Genomic DNA, 24,876 nt, shown 5'->3' with positions numbered 1-24,876 from the left:
TAAAGGAGAATCGGATTTATTCACTTTACAAAGGAGAACACAGCATTAATTGCTGAAAACCATTGATTTATAGACAAATATACATAATTCTGTCAACTAGCCAATGACTACATACTGCAACATACTAACCTGAAAACATGGGAACTAGCTGGCCAATTGCCAAAACCAAAATAATTGGGAAAATTTCCATGACGTTGTACATGTCAAATCCATATTACGTCCCAGGTCAGGTTAAAATGCAACGGGAGTAGCCATGAATTAGCTGACCATCTGTCCGCCTTCCAAGTGATCACGAGTTACTGCCACATTTCTGTCTGTGGTAAATCACTCCATGTATAAATGTGGTCCAAAAACGACCTGCACTAGAAACATGGTTGCAGAAATATATATTTGTGAACTGTGCACCATCAATATAGTCAAATATTTCTTGGAATTCAAAGTGCACAAACAGTTCTTAACACACTGGCAGTCTGTCACTTGCTTTCCAAACTAAAAAATAAAGGAAGCTTCTGAGTGGCAAAATAAACAAATTCAGATGCCCAGGTCAAATTCATTGGCCCAAATATGCTGAGAATGCAGTCAATATTTTTGTTTTTCTAAAATGGTTTCACTCCTCTTCACTTTCATTTCCTGTATGCATGTCCTCTCCAGAGTCTTCACTGATTTCTTTTTCAATGCGCATTTTTGGGTCATCCATTCTTTCCTCTTCATCGTCCTCCCAATTCTCCTAGTTTTAAAATATTAGATATGCATTACAATAATGCCACAACTTAACATTCTTTTTATAAAGAAGCATGGTGATGATCCAAGATTAAGAAACAGCGAGCAAATTTTCTTATAACTATCCATTGTGCAACAAAGCTCGACTGTATTTTGGAAACAAAAATGTGGGCTTACAATAGATGCCAGCTTATTTGATGTTAAGGCCATCTGCACAACTTACTCAGTTTCAACTCAAACCTAGACTTGGCGTGTACCTGAGACATTACGTTTTATCATACGTCAGTATTTTCAACGCACCATGAAACTGCAGGCTGGAATTGTTAACCTACCTAAAACAGGCTGACTTCCAATGGTCAGATGATCAGGATCGTGATCATTATCAGATCACAAAGTGCAAACTCTAAGCAATACTGCAGACATAGCTTGCACGATCTGAATGCTCTTGATCCCAGGATTTCTTTCCATGTTTGGTAAATAAACCATTAGCCCTGTATGTGCATCTTGCCCCGAGTCCCAGAAACAACTATTTCAGAAATTTTGTAACAAAAAAAGCAGAAATTGCTCAAAAAGCTCAGCAAATCTGACAGCATCTGCGGAGAGAAATCAGAGTTAACGTTTCGGGTTCAATGAACCTCAGAAGCAATTTTATGCATTGCTCACGAAGCAATTTGCTGGTTTTCTCCCAATTACTGATTTTGAGACATGGGCAACAGTACCAAAGGAAAACTAATGCATTTGATAAGCAACTTCAGACAGCTACGTGCACAGATGATGTCTAATCTGTATGATTCAACTTTTTTAGCTATATATATTTTTCTATTCAATCTGAATTGCTATGAGATCAAATAGAAAACAAGAAAATTAATCTTGCATCTAACTGTTAAAAAAAACCTGGAAAGCCACAGTAATCTGCTTCGAATCTGTCAACAGATGCAACTTCCTCATCTTAATCAATCAGCAGCCTTTTAAATAAAATTCAAAGGTCTTCCCCCTCAAAAGAATAATTTGGTCAGACTCGAAATCTATGGAATGGACAGTGCTTTCTCGTGCCCATATTCATTCAGTCTTTGTATTTGCAAAACTAAACAATCTGAATGCTTGGCCACTCAAGGAAGATGAGCGCTAACATGACCTATCCAAATTCGAGTAGGGAGACAGACAGGATCAGCCAGAAACAAATGTTGAGGTAAACTTGATTAAGATGTTTGGCAGTTCAGAACTTGAGTATGCTGATAATAGCCATACTTGGTGGAAGCTTTAAATTTGGCAAGTTCAAGGGGAAAGTCACACACTGCATAAGAGGGGGGTGCAGACTGGTTGGCAACTGGACTTTGAAGGGTGGCGGAATTGACAGAGAGAATGTACCCATTCATTCTGATTGACAGTTAACAGCCAGTCTTCACTTATGTTTTAAGCAAGGGCAGTTAAATCCGATTGGCCAGTGCAATGCCAAGGATTAAACCAGAAAACAGCTGCCACTTTTGTTGACTTGAAACAGATGCAGCTCATATCCTTTCTGACTGCAAGGACTTGTATATCAATGTATGTAGCTTCTAGTGCATTCAAAAGGACCACAACGTGAACCTGAATGACAGTCCTGAATTGGTGGTCAGCATAATTCCTTACACATGAAGGATTACCCAACAAATGTCATCAGTCGTAGAATAATATTCAGGTTGGATAGTGTGTTGTGAATTTTGTAGGTGTGGCCTGGTTGGATATGGACAGTACCCTGCTTGTTGTAAACAGCCAAAGAGATATGCTGTTTGATACGATCTGCCAATCTTTTGGCTCATTGTAGAGTTTACACATCTGGTATTACATTGGCACTGAAATTCATACCAGTCCATCGATTTGAGATAGGCAGATCATCTTTGTCTTGAAGGCAGCATTCTGCTCGAGGCAGACACTAGTGTTGAGTGGCAGTGTGAAACAGCGGTTGCTCAAACTTTTGCAATACCGAACTCTTCTTATTCATTGGTCCTAGTTGAGAAATCAGGTGGGGATTCTTTAGTATTGTCAACAACAAAGCTACATTTACTGCTCGGTATTTTTGTTAGCACGAAGACCTGTAGGAATTCTATAAGATTGACATTATTAGCAACCTAGTAAGTATTGCCCAATCCATTTGTTCGCTGTACAAACGTGCTGTTGGAATAGGACATATGAAAATGATCTTGGGAGACAACGGCCACCCTGATCACATTATTTCTCACTGTATACAGCACAAACTCATGGAAGGTCCTAAGGCAGTCATTCGATGTCCTGAATAGTGCCCGGTCTATCTCAGATTACCCTGGGAAAGGCAAGGTATCTCAAATTTGTGCAACAGATGAACTTAGCTATTTCACTCTGCTACTGTACAGTAGCAGCACAAATGGTGTTCATCACTAACAGGATGATGCTGTCAAGTCAAAATTATGTTCTGCCTGTCAGACAAATGATACATGAATTTGGTATATGCAAATGGTATATGAAAATGGTAAATCGATTTCAGCACCACTGTGATACTAAGTTTGTTGGCCATATGTCTTAAAGACTGGTGGATCATAAACAGCACAGCCCTTCAGCAGTTGTAACAGGCAGAGTACTGACTGTGCCCAATCAGCCTGTGCTTACAAAACTTGCAAGTGCCCAACATTAGATGGGTTTGCATCAATTCAACATGGCAATGCTTCTTTCAGATTTCATCTGCCAATCAGCACTTTCCTCTCATGCAACATAAATGTTAGTTTTCCCACTGAATTGATATTCTTGCAAAATGTTCTGATGGCTACAAGATGGAAAGCTCCAACAATACGTTTTCTTCAGCAACACCTACATTAACGCAGTTAGCTCTCTCTCAAAACAAAACAGGTCAAAAATCAAATGAAAAGGAGATGTGAAATGACAGAAAATCATGGTGCGGCATATCAATTTTGTGGGTTGTAAAATGGTTTACACTTCAGGACACTATGCAGAATAGGGAATTGTACATTCCAATGGTATGATGTGAAATGAAACCACTGCACAGGGTCAATTACATTCCTAGTGGACATAGTGCAAACTCACAAGTAGTTGGCCCCAACTTATGTCAGGTTGGTACTGCACTGGAATCTTTCCCAAGACTAGTGAACAAACCTAAAAACTGGCAGAATTCACACTTGCACAGCATAATGTGCTCTGAGTGTGAAAATGAAAAGTGCAATGGAAAGTTACTTTTGTCATGGTCAGCAACATCATAAACAAATCTATTATATTCAAGTTTGACTTTGCTACAAGAAAAAGGTGGAAATCCTCCCGCCCCCGCCGACTTTATTGAAAAGCAGTGAGGGAATTTTGTCAATGGGTACATTATACTCGATATGGCATCTCTTGAACGTATGATCAAGGTGGGAAATAGTTCAACAATCAATACAAAGCTCCATTATCTGAGCAAGGACAGAAACGGATTTCAAAAGGGGAAATAAAGGAAACTCATCCCAATTCAACATCAGAATTTGTACTAGTTTGGCAACTGCAGTGGAAGGAACCTAATTACGATTATTAAATATTAGAGGTTTGCAGTGTCAACAGGATCTCAAAAAATTGTTATACTATAGTGCAACACTTTTGTAACAAGGGTCTACACATCCCATTCTGTTACTTAACAGCCACTAGAAAACCACATATTTCAGCGAAATTACAGCACGGAATAAATAACACCAGTTCACTCCTTAAACATGTCAGAACAGATACTGAAGGAAAAGTGAAAGTCAAAATGGCAAGAAATTAAGATGAATCCAAATAGACAAAACAAAAAGCTGTTTCTTTTCAAGTTAAACTGATCTATGACCGGATTTCCTAAAGTAGGGTGTTGGGAGCCCACATAGGCTCACTAGCAGAAATTTTGGGACTGCAAGCTCTGAAGTAGCAACAGCTCAGACAGTGTTATAACAGTGATACTCCTGTGCTCAGTCTTCATTGAGGGGGAACGCAACAATTTTCAAACTTCGAAATAAAGTCACTGATATATGACAATGGAAGGGCACTTCTGCCGGCTGGGGGCTAGTTTGCTACACTTACGTCAGATTCCTGATCTGCCATCAGGTCATCTTCAGAGTTTTCTTCTTCCGATGATTCTAGAACGACAGAAACAAAATAACCTCAGCTAATATCAACAATCTGCAAATACAACCCCCATTTCTACAGTCTCTTTTTAATGATTTCCAATGTATCAGAAGGACAAAGCAGCCAGTTTTGATTCGGAAGTCACAGAAAACGAAAGGGTTGTTGGAACAGATTTAATGATGTACATTATATGCTTTTGCCTGCTGCATGTCTTTTCTATTCAAAATGAGCTATTACAAAATAATCGGGCAGAAAGTGCAAAGAAACTTGATTTTGCATCTCTGAATAAATCCAAAAAAGTTACACAGTATTAAACTTTTAGGTCTGCAATAGATTTGTATTGACATCTGTAACACCCCCTCACAAAATAAGTTCCTGTTTCTGAAATCTGCATTATCCCTTTCAACTCATCAGGGGAAGCCATGCCTTCTAACATCTAGGCCCCAAACTTGGATTCTTTCCTGACACCATGGTGCCTTTTTGCATCCCATCAGTTCTTTAATTTGTCTCATAAAACTCAAGCTATTGACCACATTTCCTATTATTCCCTTTGGATCAGTATTCATCTTTTTGATAACACTGCTGCAAAGTCAAGATGATTTTGATACATTAAAACTGGCAGACAAGTTCAACCTTACACTGCTTATCATCTTGCCGTCTTCATCTAAGATAGAAATCTAAAATGTCTTCAGAAGACATTTATGATTATTTCTTACCTTCCTCATAAACCAGTTTTGCAGTTTGGTTCACACTGCTTATGTCTTGGGCTTTTTCTGATGCTGCAACCTGAGAAATATCAAATGAGAATTAACAACAACTGAGTTTCAGAAGTACTCTCATTACACGGGCCAACATTAGCAATTGCAAGGGAATGTCATGTTGATATCAAAACATATGATTAAAGAACAAGACTAGGTACAATTCAGGCATCCTAATGAGGCAATAATGAATCAAGAGCAGCAATTCACCAATGATAGGAATGATTCCATACGCATTTGGCTCCTATTTGGGTAGCACGTTACACCAACACAGGAGCAACACAGATATTCTCATGTCATTTACTAGTGATTCTACCTTCTCAGTTGTAGTTAGAGATATAAGTGGAACACCTGAAAACCCAAGCATGCATCTCAAAAGTAACATCTCTTAAAGCAAGCAAAGCAATTGGGATTTGTGAAAGGGACTACATAATCAAAATATGCATACAATCAATGGACTACACATCCATTCACTGAATGTCTAGTACTCAAAGTATTCCCAATAGCAAACATCCACTCCTTACCTGCGTAACAAGAAGGAAAAGCTTGCCATGCAGCCGAGAGAGCTTCTGTAGCGTTTTCACTCTGCTCTCCATTAGCTGGTACAAAACTCCAAGTTGTGGTACAAGATCAGGCAACTGCAGAATGAAATCAACCATTTTAATCCAAGCTAAGCAACAGCAAGAAGTGTAAAATGAAAGTTGCAGTTAAAACCACACTAATTAAACATACATATTTAAATATATAAAGCGTAAAGCTTGACGATTATTAAGCCTAACTTCGAGAACCAGATGGCATTCCCATAATTTTTACAGCGCCACCTTCCCAAGATTCTCATTAAAGCCATAAAAACCAGTGAAAATTTTAGAAACCATATTTTTTCCACTTTAGTTTTGCTCCCTTCTTTACCAGAATCAGAAAACTTAAAATCTCACCCAACATCCAATCCCAGTATACACATGCCTATGACAGCCAAGAAGGCCAAATGGTAAACCTCACTTTGTATGAAGGTCAACAAGATACAGTTATACATTTAAAGATACAACACAATGACACCTTCATGATAGAAGCTTTGTGTTTTCCTCTATTCAATCCAAACTGCCACGAGGTGAGCAGGCAGAAAGCGCGAAGAAATTGATCTTGCATCTCAATATTAAGGAACCAGAAAGCCACAGTTATGTGCTTCAGGTCTGTCAATAGATGCAACTTTGTTTCTCTAACCCTCACACCTTTAATCGGCAATCCAGATGTTTTAACCTGAATTAAAAGTTTTAAAACCCCACAGACACCCAGTGTAATATTTAACGTACGACTAGCGAGACTGAGCGAAACAAACAGTATCACTTACCGTAGACAGATAGGAAGCATGCAGAGTGAAAACTGCTTTTAGCCACTTGACCATTAGTGCTGCACTATATGTAGATGAACAAAGTCATTAAAGGTACGCCAACTGTATACAAAAATTATTACAATTTACAACTAACCATTTGAAAAGAAATCGCGATGAAATTTAAACCTCACCTGTATGGGTGACCTTGTAATCGCTTTGTGATCTGGGGAGAAAAAATAAATACAGGTATTGAACATGGTGCCATATTAAAACACTGTAATGCCTCATTTCAAAATTTCAATCTAACAATTCCATCTGCATTCCTGAGGTGTAGGGGTGAAACTCAAGTACTTCCTCAAAATGGAGGGAAAGAAAAAACTAAACAAGACAAGGTCAAGGCCTCGTCACTTGAAATTGATCTAATCAGTTCTCAGTTTGCATATTTAAAGGTTTCTTGTACAAGTCCGTCCGCATCTAAAATGCCAGGCACTTTTAAGGGACAGGTGATAATATTTCAGTAGATTTGGTTTTGGGGAATAATGGAATTAACTAGGCTTTTGGTGGGATTGGTAGACGTACACAACTTTCACAATCCGCAAATATGACACACAAAATTCCATTATTTGTTGGAACACGATTTCTCAGTAAAATTCAAGAATAAAAATCAATGCTAGTGGCATCAATATAGCTATGGCCATTTATTGCTGACATGATCAAACCAAACTGACAAATTTTGTACCAACTATTATGCAATTAAAAATGTCCAAAATATCACTATTGAGGGCTAAAATTCAACAACTGAATCACACATCTACGAGATCCTCCCATACAAGTCAGCTGGTAGACGTAATTAGAAGGACAAGCTAGCCGAGCTGAAGTTCCATAAAAAAATAAAACAAGTACAATTTGGAACTTTTAAGTATTATCAATATAAACCATAGGCAATTCATCAAGAATTATTATTCAGGAGTTTTACATCTTCATACTCTCTGACCTCATTGTCGACTGAAAACTTGCTGCAAGCTGTTAAACAACAGTACTTAAGGGAAAGTCTATATCTTTGGCCACCCAATCTACCATTTCACTGAGCCGGTGCCCAATTATTTCTGAAAACTCTGAACTGCCCTGGGATATTTTGATGATGCTAAAAATACAGTACAAAGTCATTTTTGTTGCCACCTGTTGATGCATTTTTCTAAAGTTATCAGCTCCATTCCAGAAACCTTACCTCTTGAAGCAGTGGAACTACTGCTGGAACAGGTAACCTGGCAATAGTGGCCTTTATCAAGGAATCCTTCTTTGTCTGCAGTACTTTCTGGCAAAGTGAAAGGAGAAGTCATGTTAAAATTACCAACTTTTGCAGCTGTCAGCACTTAATAGTGCTTCAAAGTCAACAGAGCTATTCATTTACTCCAAATTACTTAGAAACAGTCAACTGCTGTTGACATATTCAGGCCAACTGATCCGCAGCCAATGATGTCTTGGTTGATAGAAAAACAATAGCCAAAATTCCAGCAAATCTCTACAGTTACCATCATGAGAAGTGAATTGTCACCTGGGTCATCAAAACAGGCAAATGAATTCTTGGATTAATAAAGGACAGCATCTGAGAAAATGCACATCTTCATTATTTCACAGGAGTTCAAGACAAGATCATATATTCTCAAGTGGGACTTGAATGCAGAAACGACTGATGGTAAGTGTAATAACTTGGGCATTTGCTATATTACATCCTCGCTAATGCACATCCTGAATCAATGCTTCTCTAGTCCACGATAGGCAAATAAATCACAAACTTTGCTAAACTTGCTGAGTATTTCTAGCATTTTTCTTTTATTACAAAAATTGGTGCTTTCATCTGTAAAGTGTCTTTACGAAAGTTGATACAAAAGAGAGGTTTTGCATTTCCTATACAAGTTCAGAAAAGGCAGTGGCACTCAGGTGATGGATGTTAGAATTTATTCTCCACCTCAGCTTTCTCCTTGGTTCTCTTTCTTCTCCACACATCATTTTCCCTTGCTCTGTATTTAGAATTACAGGATGGTTACACATTGCAGAAAGTAATTTAGGCCAACAACTGCATGACAGTTTTTGCAAAGAGTAATTCAGTTAGTCCCTCTCTCCCACCTTTTAGCCATAGTTCTTCAAATTCGCTCTTCATAAAATTCACTTCTGAATATATTCAAATGAATCTACACCACTGTATTCAGTGTACTAATACTCTATCCATTCACTGCTTAAAAAGGATCTTCCTCATTACCATTCTTCTTTTGTCAATCACCTTAAACAGTGTCCTCTGGCTACAGATTGCTGCACCAACTCAAACAGCTTGTCCCCATGTCTCAGACTCTTAATTTTGATCAAATCTTTTCTCTAAGGATTACAACTCCAACTTATTCAATCTTTCAATGTAACTCAAACTGAACATCTCCAGAACCATTCTCATGAACCGTTTCATGCACCCTCTCCAATACCTGCACATCCTTCCTGAAATGTGCGCATAGAATTGGATATTTCAACTGATCCTGAACTAGTGTCTTATACAGGTTTATCAAACCACAGCCATAACACAAAAAAAGTTCTGAGGAAGGGTCACAGAACCTGAAATGTTAACTGACCTTTTTTTTCTTCACAGATGCTGTCAGACTTGCTCAGCTTTTCCAGCAACTTCTGTTTTTGCTCATTATCAGAGTATTTTTGCTTTCTTTTCTCCCTATTTACAACACTCATGATCGCATATGGTTTATTAACAACTTTCTCAATCTGTTCTAATCATTTTTATTAAAAACCGAAAGAACTGCGGATGCTGTAAATCATAACAAAAACAGAGGTTGCTGGAAAAGCTCAGCAGTTCTGAGGAAGGGTCACCAGACCCAAAACGTTAACTGATTTTTTCTTCACAGATGCTGCCAGACCTGCTGAGCTTTTCCAGCAACTGTTTTTGTTCCTATTATTTTTAACAATGTGCACAGCCTCCCAGGTTCCTTTGCTCCTGCACACTTGAGCTGTACTCTAATTTACGTCATCTCTCCTCATTCTTCTCAAAACTGAACCACTTCAAAATTCTCTGTATTCAATTTCATCTGCCAGCTGCCTACCAATCCTACGTCCTCCTGAAGTTCAGCTTTTTTAAGAAAACAGGGCTCCAAACCAAACTTTGTGGACCCTTTGAGGCCAGGAAGCCCGGGTTTCAAGTCCCACCTGCTCCAGAGGTGCATCTTAACATCTCTGATTAGGTGTAACATCTCTGATCGGGTTGATTAGGATAATATTTATATAACAAACCCTTTGCATTGCCCATAATTGGTTTTGCTTGTAAGGTTCTGAAAGGCTGCACTGGTGATTACTAGTGGTTGTTAATAGTCAAAAACTAAACAAAATGGCAGAGTGATTTGGGAAAGTTGTTCATTGGTGTGTGACAACACTTCCGGATATAAAAAAGATAAAGCAGACCCAGGCACCCTGTTTCTGAGGTGTAGTGGCTGTCGTATTTGCTTTACAAATGAACTGGCCCTGGTTCGAAAACAAGCATAATGTAGTCCCAGGAGGATTTAATGTAGTTGAGTGGAGTAGTGTCCCTATCTCTGAACCAGGAGGACCAGATTCAAGTCCCACCTGCTCCAAAAGGTATACAACATCTGAACAGGTTGATTAGAAAATTTAAAAAAGCAGATCCAGGGATCTAATAGCATAGTGGCAAGCACTATGAACCAGGAGGCCTGGGTTCAAGTCCCACCTTGTCTACAGGTGTTCAATAACATCTCTGAGCAGGATGATTAGGAAAATATATAAAGCAGACATGGGGGCTCTTGTAGTGCAGTTGAGCCAGGACGTTCCTGGTTCAAGTCCAACATACTCCATAACTGTCCAATGTGGTTGTTGTGGTACTGTGGTACTGTCCCTCCCTTTGAGCCAGGAAGCCCGGGTTCTAGTCCAACCTGCACCAGCAGTGGGTAATAACATTTCTGAATCGGTTGATTAGATAACATACATTAAAAACCATATAGCAGACCCAGAAAGGCTCTTGCGGTTCAGTGATGGTGTCCCTACCTGGGTTCAAGTCCCAACTGCTCAAGAGGCTTCATAACACATCTGAACAGGTTGATTAAAAATATGTATAAAGCAGACCCAGAGAGGTTCTTTAGTGCAATGGTAGTACCCCTTCTCTGAGCCAGGAAACCCGAGTTCAAGATTCACTAGTCCAATATTTTGATTTGCATAGCCAACTGCACTGGTTCCTTAATGCTTATCCTACTTTTAGGGAAAAAAAGCAGACTCAGGGAGCTCTTATAGTACAGTGGTAGAGTTCCTGCCACTGGACCAGGAGGCCCAGATTCAAGCCCCCATCTGCTAATAGGAAGCATGTTGTGAAACTTGAAAGGGTTCAGAAAAGATTTACAAGGATGTTGCCAGGGTTGGAGGGCTTGAGCTATAGGGAGAGGCCGAATAGGCTCAGGCTATTTTCCCTGAAGCATCAGAGGCTGACGGGTGACCTTATAGAGGTTTATAAAATCATGAGGGACATGGATCGGGTAAATAGACAAGGTCCATTCCCTGGGGTGGGGGAGTCCAAAACTAGAGGATATAGGTTTAAGGTGAGAGGGGAAAGACTGAAAAGGGACCTGAGAGGCAACTTTTTCCACAAAGAAGGTGGTGCATATGTGGAATGAGCTGCGAGAGGAATTTGTGAAGGCAGGTACAATTACATTTAAAAGGCATCTGGATAGACATAAAAATAAGAAGGGTTTAAGAGGGATATGGGCCAAATGCTGACAAATGGGACTAGACTAAATGGGAAATCTGGTTGGCATGGATGACTTGAACCAAAGAGTCTGTTTCCATCTCTATGACTATGCTCCAGTGGTGCTAAACAATGCTTCTGAACAGAAATCATGTATAAAGTAGGCCCACCCCAGAACGGGTTTGGCACGTAACTATCTAATTGGCTACATAGGTGACTACCGGTAGTGGTTAGTAGTTAAAAGAAAATCTCTGTGATTTTGTGATGAGGAGAAAAATTGTTCAGTTGTGTGCTAATACTTCTGCACATAAAAAAAAATTAGCAGGCCCAATGGGCCAGGAAGCCTGGGTTCCACCTGTTCCAGAGAGGTGTAATAACATCTCTGAATAGATTGATTAAAAAACACAAACACTGAATAAAAAATATCAAAAACTTTTTAAAGCAAACCCAAAGGGCTGTTGTGGTTGAGTGGTAATATCGCTACCTCTGAGCCAGTAAGCCTGGGTTTCAAGTCCCATCAGCTCCAGAGGTGCATAATAATATCTCTGAACAGGTTGATTAGAAAATATTATAAAAGCAGACTTAATGAGGTTCTTGAGGTGCAGTGGCAGTGTTCCCACCTCAGAAGACCGGGTTAAGGTCCCACCTACTGCAGAGATGTGTCATAACATATCTGAACAGGTTGATTAAAAACAAAGCAGACCCAGTAGGGGCTCTTGTGGAACAGTGGTAGTTTTCCTACCTCTATCAGGAGAGCCTCTGTTCAAGTCACATCTACTCCAGAGTTGTGTTAATAACATTTCTGAACAGGTTGATGAGAAAATGCTAACACCCAAAACAAAAATAAAGCTAGCCCAGAGATGGGTCTGCAGAAATGTCTGTCCCGGGCTGGGACTAGCCTATGCACACCATGAGTAGTGGATCTATTTTCGTGTTCAACAATAAACAATGTTCCTTTCCAGAGTTCTGAAGGTGGGTCACTGGAAACGAAACACCAACTCTGATTTCTCTACAGTTGCTTCCAGCCCTGCTTGGATTCTCCAGCAATTTGTTTTTGTTCCCTTCCAGTTGAATTTCCTGCATTATTACAGTAACAATTTTCTATTTTAATCATAGTCTTGTTAACCTGTTTCAATACCTTGTGCAGTCAAGCTTGTGTGGAATTCACTTGATTTTGCACGATATAAACAATTTCTACCTTACTATTAGCACATTAAAAGAACAGATGCCATCTAGTGGTACAACTTAGTCCATGACAGACCAACTACAAAAAATTTTAGAAGCAGTTTTATATGTGGAAAATATCATTAATACAGGCACTGCAGCTGCAAATGCGACAGGTAGTATGCACGATACTGTTGCAGGATCACCAAATACAACACGGACATTAATGCCCTTCCCACCAATTATTTATCCAACCAATAGGGAACAACTGCAAATGCTTGGAAAGGTGCAATGCGATACAAACATCTTTTTAAGTCAGTGTCATTACACTTAACTATGCTTTTATGTTAACAGGTCAGTTATCAGTCTTGAATTGAAATGGAGTTTAGGTCAGCAGTCCACCAACTTAAAGAAGTGTATTAGCAAAAAAAAGTTTTAATGCCAAATGGGAAAGAATATTAGCACATTCTCATACAAACATACAAATAAAAGTAGATCGTTTGTAAAAATAATTTTTGTCTCCTTTTCCTTTTTTAATCCCCATGTGGTGTTTGCTCATTATACTACTTCTCAAAGTCAAAGAAACACAGGGATGTTGCGTTTTAAACAGTCACTGGACTTGAAACGTTAACTCTGTTTTCTTCCCACAGATGCTGCCAAACATGCTCAGTGTTGCAGCTTTCTGCTGTTTTCTCCATTTCTTTTGTTCTCCTTTCCAAACAACTCCACATTTTCCCATATTATATTCCATTTGCCAAATTTTGCCCAATTACGTAACCTATCAATTAGCAATGAATAGAAGCTGAATAGGCTTAGATAGGTTTCTGTACAGCAGTGGTGGTTTAGCCGGGGGCCAGGGTGGGGGGGGAGGCAAGGACAGGGTGAACAGAAACCAGCTGTCCCACTTAGGTCAATAACAACGAGGTGTAATTTTAAGGTGAGGAGCAGGAGGGTTAGGCGGTATTTGTGGTAAGTGGATTGTACCCAGTGGGTGCTGAAAATCTGGAATGCAATGTCTAGGAGGGTATTACAGGCAGGAAACCTCAACATTTAAAAAGAAAATACTTGGATGGGTACTTGAAATGTCATACAATTTGTATTTGTATTTGTATTAGTATTTGTGGCTAAGGGCCAAGTGGTGGACAGTGGAATTAGAGTAGATAGATGATGGTCTTTTTTGTCTGTACAGAGTTGATGGGCCAAAGGGCCTTCTCTGCACTGCATGACTATGATTCAGAAACTAATGAAAATCAAATCGCTGCTGGAATGGTACATACTAACAGTGTTCATGAAATTCAAGACAAAATTCATGAAATAATCAACTGTGGAAACTGCATGCACAAAGCAAGCTTTACAGTACTCTGTGCAGTTTCACCCAGCATGCTATAAAAAGGATATGGAACACTGGGATCAACTTAATAGCATAATTTAGTGGAGGCGCTGGCCTCGTGGCATTGTTGCTAGGCTGTTGATCCAGGTAAGATTCTGAGGATCCAGGTTCTAATCCCACCACAGCAGATGGTGGAATTCAGGGTCTAATGACAGGCCATGAATCCACTGTCGATTGTCTGGTTCTCTCGATTCCATTAGGGGAGGAAACTGCAATCCTTATCTGGTCTGGCCTAAATGTGACTCCACACCCACAGCAATGTGGCTGACTACCCTCTGAACAATCAGGGATGGGCAATAAATGTTGGCCTAACCAGTGATGACCTCATCCCGTGAATGACTTAAAAAACCAAATCAGATTTATACTAATCTGAAAAGATTGTATAGACTGGTGCTCTTTTTTTCTACAGAAGATTGAGAGGTGACTTGATAGAACTGTATTTAAGAATACAGAATTGAAACAAATAGACGTATTTAGAGAGATACTGGTTAACATGGAAGAAACAAATATAAGATTGTGATTTAAGATTTTTAAAAATAGCAATTGGTTAGAAATTCACAGAGCATATATGCCAAAATGGGACCTGATGTGGATAGGCATTGTTGCACTGTAAATTCTAAATAATTCTAGAAAAACGTTCAGTTGGTAAAAATGCTCAGAATTTATCATGCAGATAATCTGCAAATTGTTGCGAAAAGATGATTGCACATGCAATAGGAATGTCTTACATTTAGAATAGATGAGTCACTACTTTCTAAACCTTGTACAAGCAGCACCGCAAAGCTGTCAGTCTGCGGAAGGCCAGATTTATTCCTCATTTTCATCACATCAATATCCATGGCGCACAGACGTTCCTCAATACTCTGCTGTAGAAAGTACAAAAGAACATAACAGTCACTCTTGCATGATGCCACACGCTTTTTTCCTGCATAGTCCAACTATAATTCAGTTTACACGGAAAAACTAAATAATGGAGTGTTTTGGAGCCAATGAATCTACAGTCTGCGACAGATAATTTAATCATTATTGGCATAAGATGCTTGAATTAACAAAATCAGCAACAGCAAAATTGCTCATTTGTACTAAGAAAAAAAATTCAGATAATTTCAATGTACCTCACTAAAGCTGCAGACTTTGTCATTAACTTTACAGATGGATTAAAGTTCTGCTGCAGTCTTAAATTCGTTAGAGAGAAAAGTATAATTCTAGATTAGTTTTGAATTTCAGGTTGAACCAGGCACTTACAGAAAAATATGAAATTAATCCCTACCAAAACACTTTTAGGCAAAATAGTCTGACATCAGGCTTTTAAGATACAGAGTTCCACAAAGCGTGATAGACTAAAAGGGTTTCAGAATGCATCCCTGAAAACTCGGCCAAGCTGTTGGGTACCTCATTTTCAGGGTCCTTCCTCCTCTTATTTTCATCCTTTCTTGATTCACTCATTGTGTGTTTGATGCTTGTATTATGTCCAGGGATACCAGGCACTAACACCTTAACTCCAGAGGTTATTATTGGAGTTTTCACCTACAAGAAAAAATAGGCCAACGGTTCCTGATGAACATGGTAGGACAGGTTCTGCACAGCTAATGATCTTACAACCTATATTTAATTAAAACTTCATACTGTTCCAAGTAACTAGTCAGAAATTCACATTTTCTACACAATTCATGTTGCTTCCCTCAGTAAATGATTTTCTTTTGCTTATGACTAAATATAACAAATTCCAAAATCAAATCTGCAATAAACATGTCAATTCTCTTACTTAGTCACTAAACAGTTTAACCTCGTCGCCACAGGGAAGTGGAACGACTTAACAGAAAGGAAAATAAAAAAGGTCTGTCACCATCCAAAATGCACTACCATTCCTCAGAAAATTAAAGAATATTGTATCTTCATTTGCAATGGTTTTGAAGCATGTAATGAAATTTTACAAAACAAATAATGGCATTCCTCCTGAAGAATTAAACTTAACATTTATTGTCACACCCTTTTGTTTACCTTTGTTATAGCTGTTTCGGTTGTGATTGCCACTGTCATCTGTGTGTCTCTTACCAGACAAATGTGGGATTCAGTGGTGTTTAATGTCTGAAATGAGAACCACCAACCATTACTAATTCAAACACAACCATGGTTTTGTAACAGAGAATCATTCAACAGGGAAAATTTGCTAGAGCTACTCAGGAGGGTTTAAACTAGTGGGAGATTGGGAACCTAAGAGATAGTGAGAAAAAAAAAAAAAGAGGTTGACGCTGGGGCTGGTACGATAGATGAAGGGAGCAAGTCTATTAGTCAAGGCAGACAAGAGCGTGGCAGAGAAGAAGGTAAGACTGATAAGTTAGGCTGCATTTACTTCAATGCAAGAGGCCTGACAGATAAGCCTGGGGTATGGTTGGGAACATGGGACTAGGATATCATAGCTGTTATGGAAACGTGGTTCAGGGATAGACAGGACTGGCAGCTTAATTTCCAGGGTATAGATGTTATAGGAAAGATAGAAAGGGAGGCAAGAGAAGAGGGGGCGAGCGGTGTTTTTAATTAGGGAGAACGTTACAACTGTACTTAAGGAGGATATGCCTGGGAGCTTGTCCAGTAAAGTTATATGAATGCAGTATAAAAATAAGAAAGGGATGATCACCTGGTTAGGTTTATATTATAGGCCCCCTCAATAATCAGTAGGAAATTGAGAAGCAAATATGTGAGGAAATCTCACATCTGTGAGAAAAATAGGGTTGTAATGGTAGGGGATTTTAAATTTCCAAACATAGACTGGGGCTGTCATAGAGTTAAGGGCTTGGATGGGAAGAATTTAAGTGTGTACAAGAAAACTATTATTCAATATATAGATCTGCCTACTGGGGAAGGAGCAATGTTTAACCTTCTGTTGAGAAATAAGTCAGGGCAAGTGACAGGTGTCAACGGAGGAGCACTTTGGGGCAAGTGATCATTATTCTATTAGTCTTAAAATAGTTATGGAAAAAGATAGAACTCATCAAAAAGCTAGTTTAAATAGGAGTAAGGCCAATTTTGACAGTATTAGACAGACACTTTCAAAACTTGATTGCAGGAGGCTGTCAGAGGTAAAGGGACGGTTTGGAAGTGTTAAGGGCTTTTAAGAATGAGATATCAGGAGTTCAGACACAGTATGTTTGTGTTAGTGTGAAGGGCAAGGCTGGCAGGTGTAGGGAATGCTACATTACTGAAGAAATTGAGGCTCTGGTCAAACAAAATTAGGCGGCATACATCAGGTATAGACAGATGGGATTGAGTGAATCCCTTGAACAGCATAAGGGCAGTAGCAGTGTACTGAAGAGGAAAATCAGGACGGTCAAAAGGGGACATAAGATAGTTTTGGAAAATAGAGTTAATGAGAATCCAAACAGATTCTATAAATACATTAAGCACAAAAGAGCAACTAAGGAGAGAATCGGGCCCCTTAAAGATCAATGTGGTCGTTTATGCACAGAACCACAGGAGATGGGCGAGATACTAAACGAATATTGTGCACCACTGTCTACTGTGGAGAAAGATATAGAAGCTAGGGAACATACGTGTCATAGAAATGTATTACATGGAAACAGATCCTTCAGTCCAACTTGTCCATGCCAACCAGCTATCCTAAACTAGTCTAGTCACATTTGCCAGCATTTGGCCCATATCCCTCCTTTTCATATACCCATCATTGTAACCGTACCAGCCTCCACCACTTCCCTCTGGCAGTTTATTCCATACGTGCACCAGCCTCTGCGCGAACAAGTTGCCCCTTAGGTCCTTTTTGAGTCTTTCCCCTCTCACCCTAAACCTATGCCTTCTAGTTTTGGACTCCCCTACCCGGGGGAAAACACCTTGGTTATTCACCCATCCCATGCCCCTCATGATTTTATAAACTTCTGTAAGGTCACCCCTCAGCCTCTTCAGGAAATAAATTGAGATATCTTGAAAAGAGCTCATATTACAAAAGTAGTAGTGCTGGAGACCTTGAAACGCATAAGAGGTAGATAAATTCCTGAGAACTAATCAGGTGTCTACCAGAACTTTGTGGGAAGCTAGGGAAGAGATTGCTGGGTCTTTTGCCGAGATACGTGTATCATCAATAGCCAGGTGTGATGTTTCAGAAGACTGGAGGTTGACTAAAAGGGTGCTATTATTTAAGAAAGGCTGCAAGGAAAAGCCAAGCAATTATAGACTGGTGAACCTTACATTAGTGGTCGGTAAGTTGTTGGAAGGGATTCTGGGAGCCAGGATTTACATGCATTTGGAAAGGCAAGGACCGTCGCTGCAGATTTGGAGGGCTGTAATCTTCTTTTCTTTGACTGATATGGGATAGTCAGCATGGTTCTGTGCATGGGAAATAGTGTCTCACTAACTTGATTGAGTTTTTTGAAGAGGTTACAAAGATTGAAGGAGGTAGACATTGTCTATATGGACTTCAGCAAGGCACTCGACAACGTTCCAAATCGTAGACTGGCTAGTAAGGTTGGATCACATGGGATCCGGGGGAGCTAGCCAATTGGATACAAAATTGGCTTGAAGGTGGAAGACCGAGGCGGGTGGTGGAAGGCTGTTTTTTAGACTGGTGGTCTGTGACCAGCGGTGTGCCACAAGGATAAGTGCTGGGTCCACTGCTTTTCATCATTTACGTAAATGACTTGGATGTGAACATAGGACGTATGGTTAGTAAGTTTGCAGATGAGAACAAAGTTGGTGGTGTAGTGGACAGTGAAGAATATTATCTCAGTAGTGGGACCCTGATGGGTCAAAAGGCCAAGGATTGGCAGGTGGAGTTTAATTTAGATAAACGTGAGACGTTGCATCTTGGTAGGACAAATCAGGGCAGGACTTTGTCATGGTAGGGCTTGGAGAGTGCTGCCAAACAGAGTGCAGATGCACAGTTCCTTGAAAGTGGAGTCACAGGTTGACAGGGTGGTGAATGCAGCATTTGGCGTGCTTGCTTTCATCGGTCAGAAAACTGAGTATAGAAGTTGGGATGTCATGTTACGGCAGTACAGGACATTAGTGAGGCCACTTTTGAAGTGCTGCATACAATTCTGGTCACCCTTCTATAAGAAGGATGTTGTTAAACTTGAAGAGGTGCAAAAGCGATTTACAAAGACGGTGCCGTGACTGGAGGGTTTGAGCTATAAGAGACTGTATAGGCTGGGGCTTTTTTTCCCTGGTGCCTTGGAGGTTGAGGGGTGACGTTATAGAGGTTTATAAAGTCATGTGGGGCATGGATAGGGTGAACAGCTAAGGTCTTTTTCCCTGGGTGGAGGAGTCCAAAACTACAGGTCATAGGTGAGAGGGGAAAGATTTCACAAGTACTGGACTAGTAACTTTTTCATGCAGATGGTGACACGTGCCAGAGGAAGTGGAGGAGGCAGGTGCAATTAGAACATTTAAAAGACATCTGGATGGGTATACGAATAGAAAGGGTTTTAGAGGGATATGGGCCAAATGCTGGCAAATGAGACCAGGTCAGATTGGAAAGCAGAGTTGGATTGATAAGGAGGACCAAAGGGTCTGCTTCCATGCTGTACGAATTTATAAAATGAAAAAAATTAATTCAGATAACTATTTTAAATATAAACAGTGTGGGAGAAACTCAGCAGGTCTGTCAGTATCTGTGAAGACACAAACAGAGCTAACGACTCAGTTAACCCAGTTTCTCTGTCCACAGATGCTGCCAGACCAAAGTTTGTACTGTGGTTGATTTTATATCAGATCTCCAGAATTTAAAGTATTTTACTTTTATTTGAACTGTTTTAAGTATTGGATCATGCTGCCAGACAAAGGATTAACATACAAACTGCCACGAAAATTTCAGATCTGGAATCAAGAGCCACTTCTTTAATCTTAAATGGCTTTTATGTCTGATATGATCTTCCAGTAGAGCAATAGAGACAAGCGCTGTAATCATTCAAAGGATAATTAAAATAAACAGAATGGATCTCAATTTTTGATCTTAACCTTTGCACACAGATGATCCTTAAAGAAATAAACCTAAAAGCAGCACTAGGTCATAATATTTGGGCACTGTTCACAATCTCAATTCATTGCTTAGCCCAAATATCTTAATTTGGGAGCAAAGACAGTTTGATTCACCCACGATATGAAGAAGAGTGGAGGCAAATAAACAAATAATTGGTCACATGAACAACCATGTTCCAAGTTCCCACCTAAGTACCAGGGGTAGTTTGCAGACACCTTTCAGGATTTTACAAACAGCTAACCATTAAATACATTCTAATCTGCACGAAAATCTCCATAGGGCCAACAGCTACAAGTTCTTGAACATTCTAGTTCCCTCTATTTTGGTCACCCTTAAAACAAATCCAATGACAATGCAAAACTGCTACTGCCACTTACTTCAATTTTGTCTTGTTTTATCACTTACCACTCTTTCTATAATTGGATGGAGAACACTGTTATATGCTATTAATATTGACTGCCTGTCAGTGCAGAACGTGGCTGCCAGGATAGGAACAGGTTTTGTATCAGTGCCTTTTCCTGAAGTTGCTATCTGTACTGTGCATGTCGGCAAGAGAGGCTTTTTGCAGTAACTGTTGAAAATGAACACATGACTATTAGATGAACAGCGAAACAAACTACTTTAGAAACAGGTCAAAAAATAACAAAAGATAGCTGGGAAAACTCAGCAGGCCACTCAATCTGTGAAGAGAAACAAAGGCAACATTTCTGGTCAAGGATTTTTCATCAGAATTCAAAGTGTTAACTTTGTTTCTCACCATGGATATTGTCAGACTTGCTGAGATTTTCCAGTTTTGTTTTTATTTCAGATTTCTGGCATTGGCAGTATTTCTTGCACAAATTCAAAAGTCTTTAAGACATCCAAGTCAGACAAGCAGAGTTTCACCCACAGTAAGGTTATTCAGCAATAAATCATCCACAATAGGGACTATGACATTATCTGAAACACCAAAGAGAAAAAGGTTTTGCTCCCTTCTCTCAACTAAGACAAAATAGGCACAGTTCAGTTTCAAAAATACTCAACTGGCTTTGTATTCAAGAGAACTCATTAGAGATTTTCTGATCTGCATTTCAGGAGAACCTAGACAAGCACGTGAGGGAGAAGGGAATGGGGACTCCAAAGGTAGATTTAGATAGGGAGCAATGGGAAGAGGCTTGTCAGGAGTATGAACACTGTATTGGACTGGTTAGGTTAAAACAACTTGTGCGTCTGTCATATACGTTTTGAACATATGTAACTATCAAAAATAGAAGAGGTAACATCAAGCTGTTTGGGTACGATCTCAATCCTTACCCATTTAAAATATGTTCAAACAGGTGCAACTGTCCGTCTCGGCAAACAACCGCCAACTTCACTGGCTGAAAAACAAAAAGAGAATTATCTTGCAATTTGTCAAAGCGATAAGGAAAATGCACAATCATGCATTGTTCGGACTTTTTCCCCTGGAATGTAGAAGAATAAGCAGTGATCTCATAGAAACCCATAAAATTCTAAGAGCTCTAGACAGGGTAAACATTGGAAGGATGTTCCCAATGACTGGAGTCCAGAACCAGGGGTCACAGTCTAAGGATACAGGGTAGACTATTTAGAACTGAGATAAGGAGAAAAGGTGAGCCTTTAGAATTGTCTGCTACATGGTGGCTGAGACCAAACATTAAATGCTTTCAAGGAGTTAGATAAAGTTTTAGGGTTACAGGGGCCAAAGGATATGGGGAGAAGGTGGGAAGAGGGGACCAAGTCTGATGATCAGCCATGCTCAAACTGAATGGTGGGCTGAATGGGTCCAATTCTGTTTCAAGTGTGTTGAGGATTTCCACCTCTATCATGACTTTAGACACTGAGCTCCAGACATCCACAACTCTAGATGAATTTCTTTTCCCTCTAAACCTACCTCCTTACCTTAAAGCTGTGTCTCTGGTTAGTGACTCCATGACTGGGAAAAGTTTCTTCTTATGTATGCACCTCAGAACTTTGTGCCACTCAACAAGATTTACACCCTCTTCAACCTCCTCTGCACCAAGGAAATCAGAGTCTACTTAAGTCTCTTTTCATTGCTGAATCACTCCAGCCCAGGCAACATCCTGAACCTCTTCTGCATCCTCTCTAATGTAATTACATGCTTCCTATAGTGTGGTGACCAGCACTGCACAAAGTGGCCCACCTAACGTGAAATACAGCTCTATCATAATCTCCATGCTCTTGTGTTCAATGCCTTAACTAATAAAGGCAAACATCCCATGTGCCTCTTGACCATTGTCAAAAGCCTCCATGAAGTCCATGTAGACTACATCATCTATCCTTATCTACACTCCTAGTCGCCTTCTCAAAAATTTGAGAAAACATGATCTCCACTAACAAAACCTTGGTGCCTATCGTTGACTAAATCTTACCTTTCCAATTGAAGATTAATTTGGTGCCTCAATGTTCTCCAATAGTTTACAGACCGCAGATGTAGCCTGTAGTTTCTTGGTTTATTCCTACCACTCTGTTTGAATAATAGTACATTAGCTATCCTGCAGTCCCCGGCACACCCACTGCGGCCAGAGAGGATTTGATTTCTATACATGCGTCATCCTTTGCTGCAGTTTAAAATCTCAGCTGTCTCTTACTGCTCCACACGCAGATTGACACTTTTGGTCCCAAAGGGACCCTACTCTTCACCTGGTTATGCTCTTGCCCAAATATACTTAGAAAATGCTCTTGGATTCACTTGGTTACCCACCAGTGGTCCTTCATGTCCCCTCTTTTCTCTCCTAACTTCTTTTTTAAGCAACCTCCTGCATTTCCATACTCCTCTACAGCATCCACTGTTCTAAGTCCTCAGCATCTACCACAAGTTTTTCCTTATTAGATCCTGTACATACCTTGATTTCCTGGATGCTTTGGACTTGCTGGTCCCACTCGACCTGCGATAGGAAAATGGTGGCTCTGCGCTCTCACTGTTACTCTTCTGAATGTCTCTCACAGCTATGATGTGGAGTACATTGCAAGTAGCTGCTCCCAGTTCACTTTGGCCAGATCCTATTTTATCTTATTAAAATAAGCCTTCCCCAATTCAGAACTTTTACTTCCAGTCCACCTTTGTCCTTAAGACTGTAAGATTACGAGCAGAAGCAAGCTGTTCAGGCCAAGTCTGCTCCACCATTCAATGAGATCATAATCTAACAATCCTCAACTGCACTTTCCTGTATTTTCCCTATAACCTCCGATTCCCTTACTGATTAAAAAATGCACCTATCTCAGCCTTGAATAGATTTAAATGACCCAGTCTCAACAGACCTCTGCAGTAAAGAATTGCACAGATTCGCAATCCTCAGAAGAAATTCCTCCTCCTGTGTTAAAGTAACAAGCCCTTACTCAGATTATGCTCACTCATATTAAACTCCTCTGTAAGGGGCATCAACCTATCCACACATACCTCATCAAGCCCCCTAAGAATAACGGCCTCTCCCATTCTTCTAAGCTCCGAAGAGTACAAACACGACTTATCCTCAGAAGACAGTCCCTCCACAGGTATCAGCCTAGTGAACTTTCTCTGGACTGCTTCCAATGCCAGTATGTCTTTCCTTAGAGAAAAGGACCAAGTCTGTTCACAATACTCCAGCTGTGGTTTGACCAGCTGTAGTTTTATAAAAGCTTCCCTACTTTTATACTCTTTTCCCTTTTAAATAAAGCCAACATTTGATTTGTCTACCTTTTAACCTGCTGAATTTGGATGCTAGCTTTTTAAAATTTATAAACAAGGATTCACAAATAGCTAAGCTGTAGCTCTCTGCAGTCCTTCTCCATTTAAATGACATTCAGCTCCTGTATTCCTCCTGCCCAGTGCACGACACCACATTTCTCCACGTCGTTCCATCTGCCAAGTTTCTGCCCACTTGCCTAGCCTTTCTTCTAATTACTTCGCAGATTCTCATCCTCAGCACAAGACTTCCCATCTGAATGCATTATATGCAAACTTGGCTACAGCATACTGACTTTTGTCATCCAAGTTGTTAACATACTTTGTAAATAATTGTGATCCCATCACGGATCCTTGTGGCACACTATTAACTACAGGTTGCCATCCTGAAAATGCACCCCTTCTCTCAGTTCTGTTTTATTAGTTAGTGTATACTACTTTCAAAACCATGGGCTCTTAATCTAAAAAGTACCCTAATCAAGTGAGCTCTTGATCGTTGGTGTGAAACTGAGTATTGTTGCAGCTACGGTCATCCAGGCAAGTGGAGAGCATTCCAATATATGCCTTACTTATGCTTGTATTGGAAGGAAGGATCTGGTAGTTTAGGGATGTCTACAGAAGGTAATAAGTGGTCATTTGTGTTTAGACTAAGAAATGGAAAGGTCAAAACATAAAATCAATCTGGCTTCTGTCAATCGACAAAATGGCAACAGCTTGGCATAACCATTTAGTCATGCACATAACAGCAGATGAACAAAGTCTTCAGAATAATTGGATGGAGAACGCTGTTATATGCTATTAATATTGACTGCCTGTGAGTGCAGAAAGTGGCTGCCAGGATAGGAACAGGTTTTGTATCAGTGCCTCTTCCTGAAGAATGCCATATACTCCTACAAGGCCAATATATTATAAAGTGAACTATACGCACATCTTTAGCTTAAACACGTTGTTCATAAAAAATTCATTCTGCATGTTACACAGCCAAAAAAAGTAGCACGTTTCTTACAAAA

General features: G+C 39.8%; 1 protein-coding gene and 2 non-coding genes across 3 annotated transcripts; all 3 read right to left on the bottom strand.

Annotated features, from left to right (window-relative positions):
* On the bottom strand, positions 1-23,638 carry LOC109910555 (WD repeat-containing protein 43). Its single transcript, XM_048596677.1, has 13 exons — positions 23,603-23,638; positions 21,478-21,542; positions 20,590-20,755; positions 16,197-16,283; positions 15,588-15,722; positions 14,924-15,061; positions 8,129-8,215; positions 7,092-7,123; positions 6,919-6,982; positions 6,095-6,208; positions 5,529-5,598; positions 4,768-4,823; positions 1-727 (listed from the first exon to the last, which is right to left on the bottom strand). Exons 1-13 carry the CDS (start codon positions 23,636-23,638, stop codon positions 608-610), a joined length of 1,170 nt encoding a protein of 389 aa, XP_048452634.1. The 3' UTR covers positions 1-607.
* LOC125483238 lies at positions 1,528-1,659 on the bottom strand. The gene has a single exon (XR_007262194.1). It is a non-coding gene; the product is annotated as a small nucleolar RNA SNORA31 (small nucleolar RNA).
* On the bottom strand, positions 6,643-6,776 carry LOC125483237. The gene has a single exon (XR_007262193.1). It is a non-coding gene; the product is annotated as a small nucleolar RNA SNORA31 (small nucleolar RNA).
* Positions 23,639-24,876: the final 1,238 nt, after the last annotated feature.

Source organism: Rhincodon typus, chromosome 5, assembly GCF_021869965.1.
Source record: "Rhincodon typus isolate 14 chromosome 5, sRhiTyp1.1, whole genome shotgun sequence".
Classification (NCBI taxonomy): Eukaryota; Metazoa; Chordata; class Chondrichthyes; order Orectolobiformes; family Rhincodontidae; genus Rhincodon; species Rhincodon typus.
This window is presented reverse-complemented; position numbering and strand designations above follow the sequence as displayed.

Excerpts from the sequence above, each read along its gene's own strand:
- LOC109910555 (XM_048596677.1), bottom strand. The coding sequence starts at position 23,638 with ATGGGAGAGGCCGTTATTCTTAGGGGGCTTGATGAG. Across the intron at positions 15,062-15,587 it reads GGAAGGACCCTGAAAATGAG|CAGAGTATTGAGGAACGTCT; the intron begins GTACCCAACAGC and ends TACTTTCTACAG. Across the intron at positions 6,983-7,091 it reads TTACAAGGTCACCCATACAG|TGCAGCACTAATGGTCAAGT; the intron begins GTGAGGTTTAAA and ends ATCTACATATAG.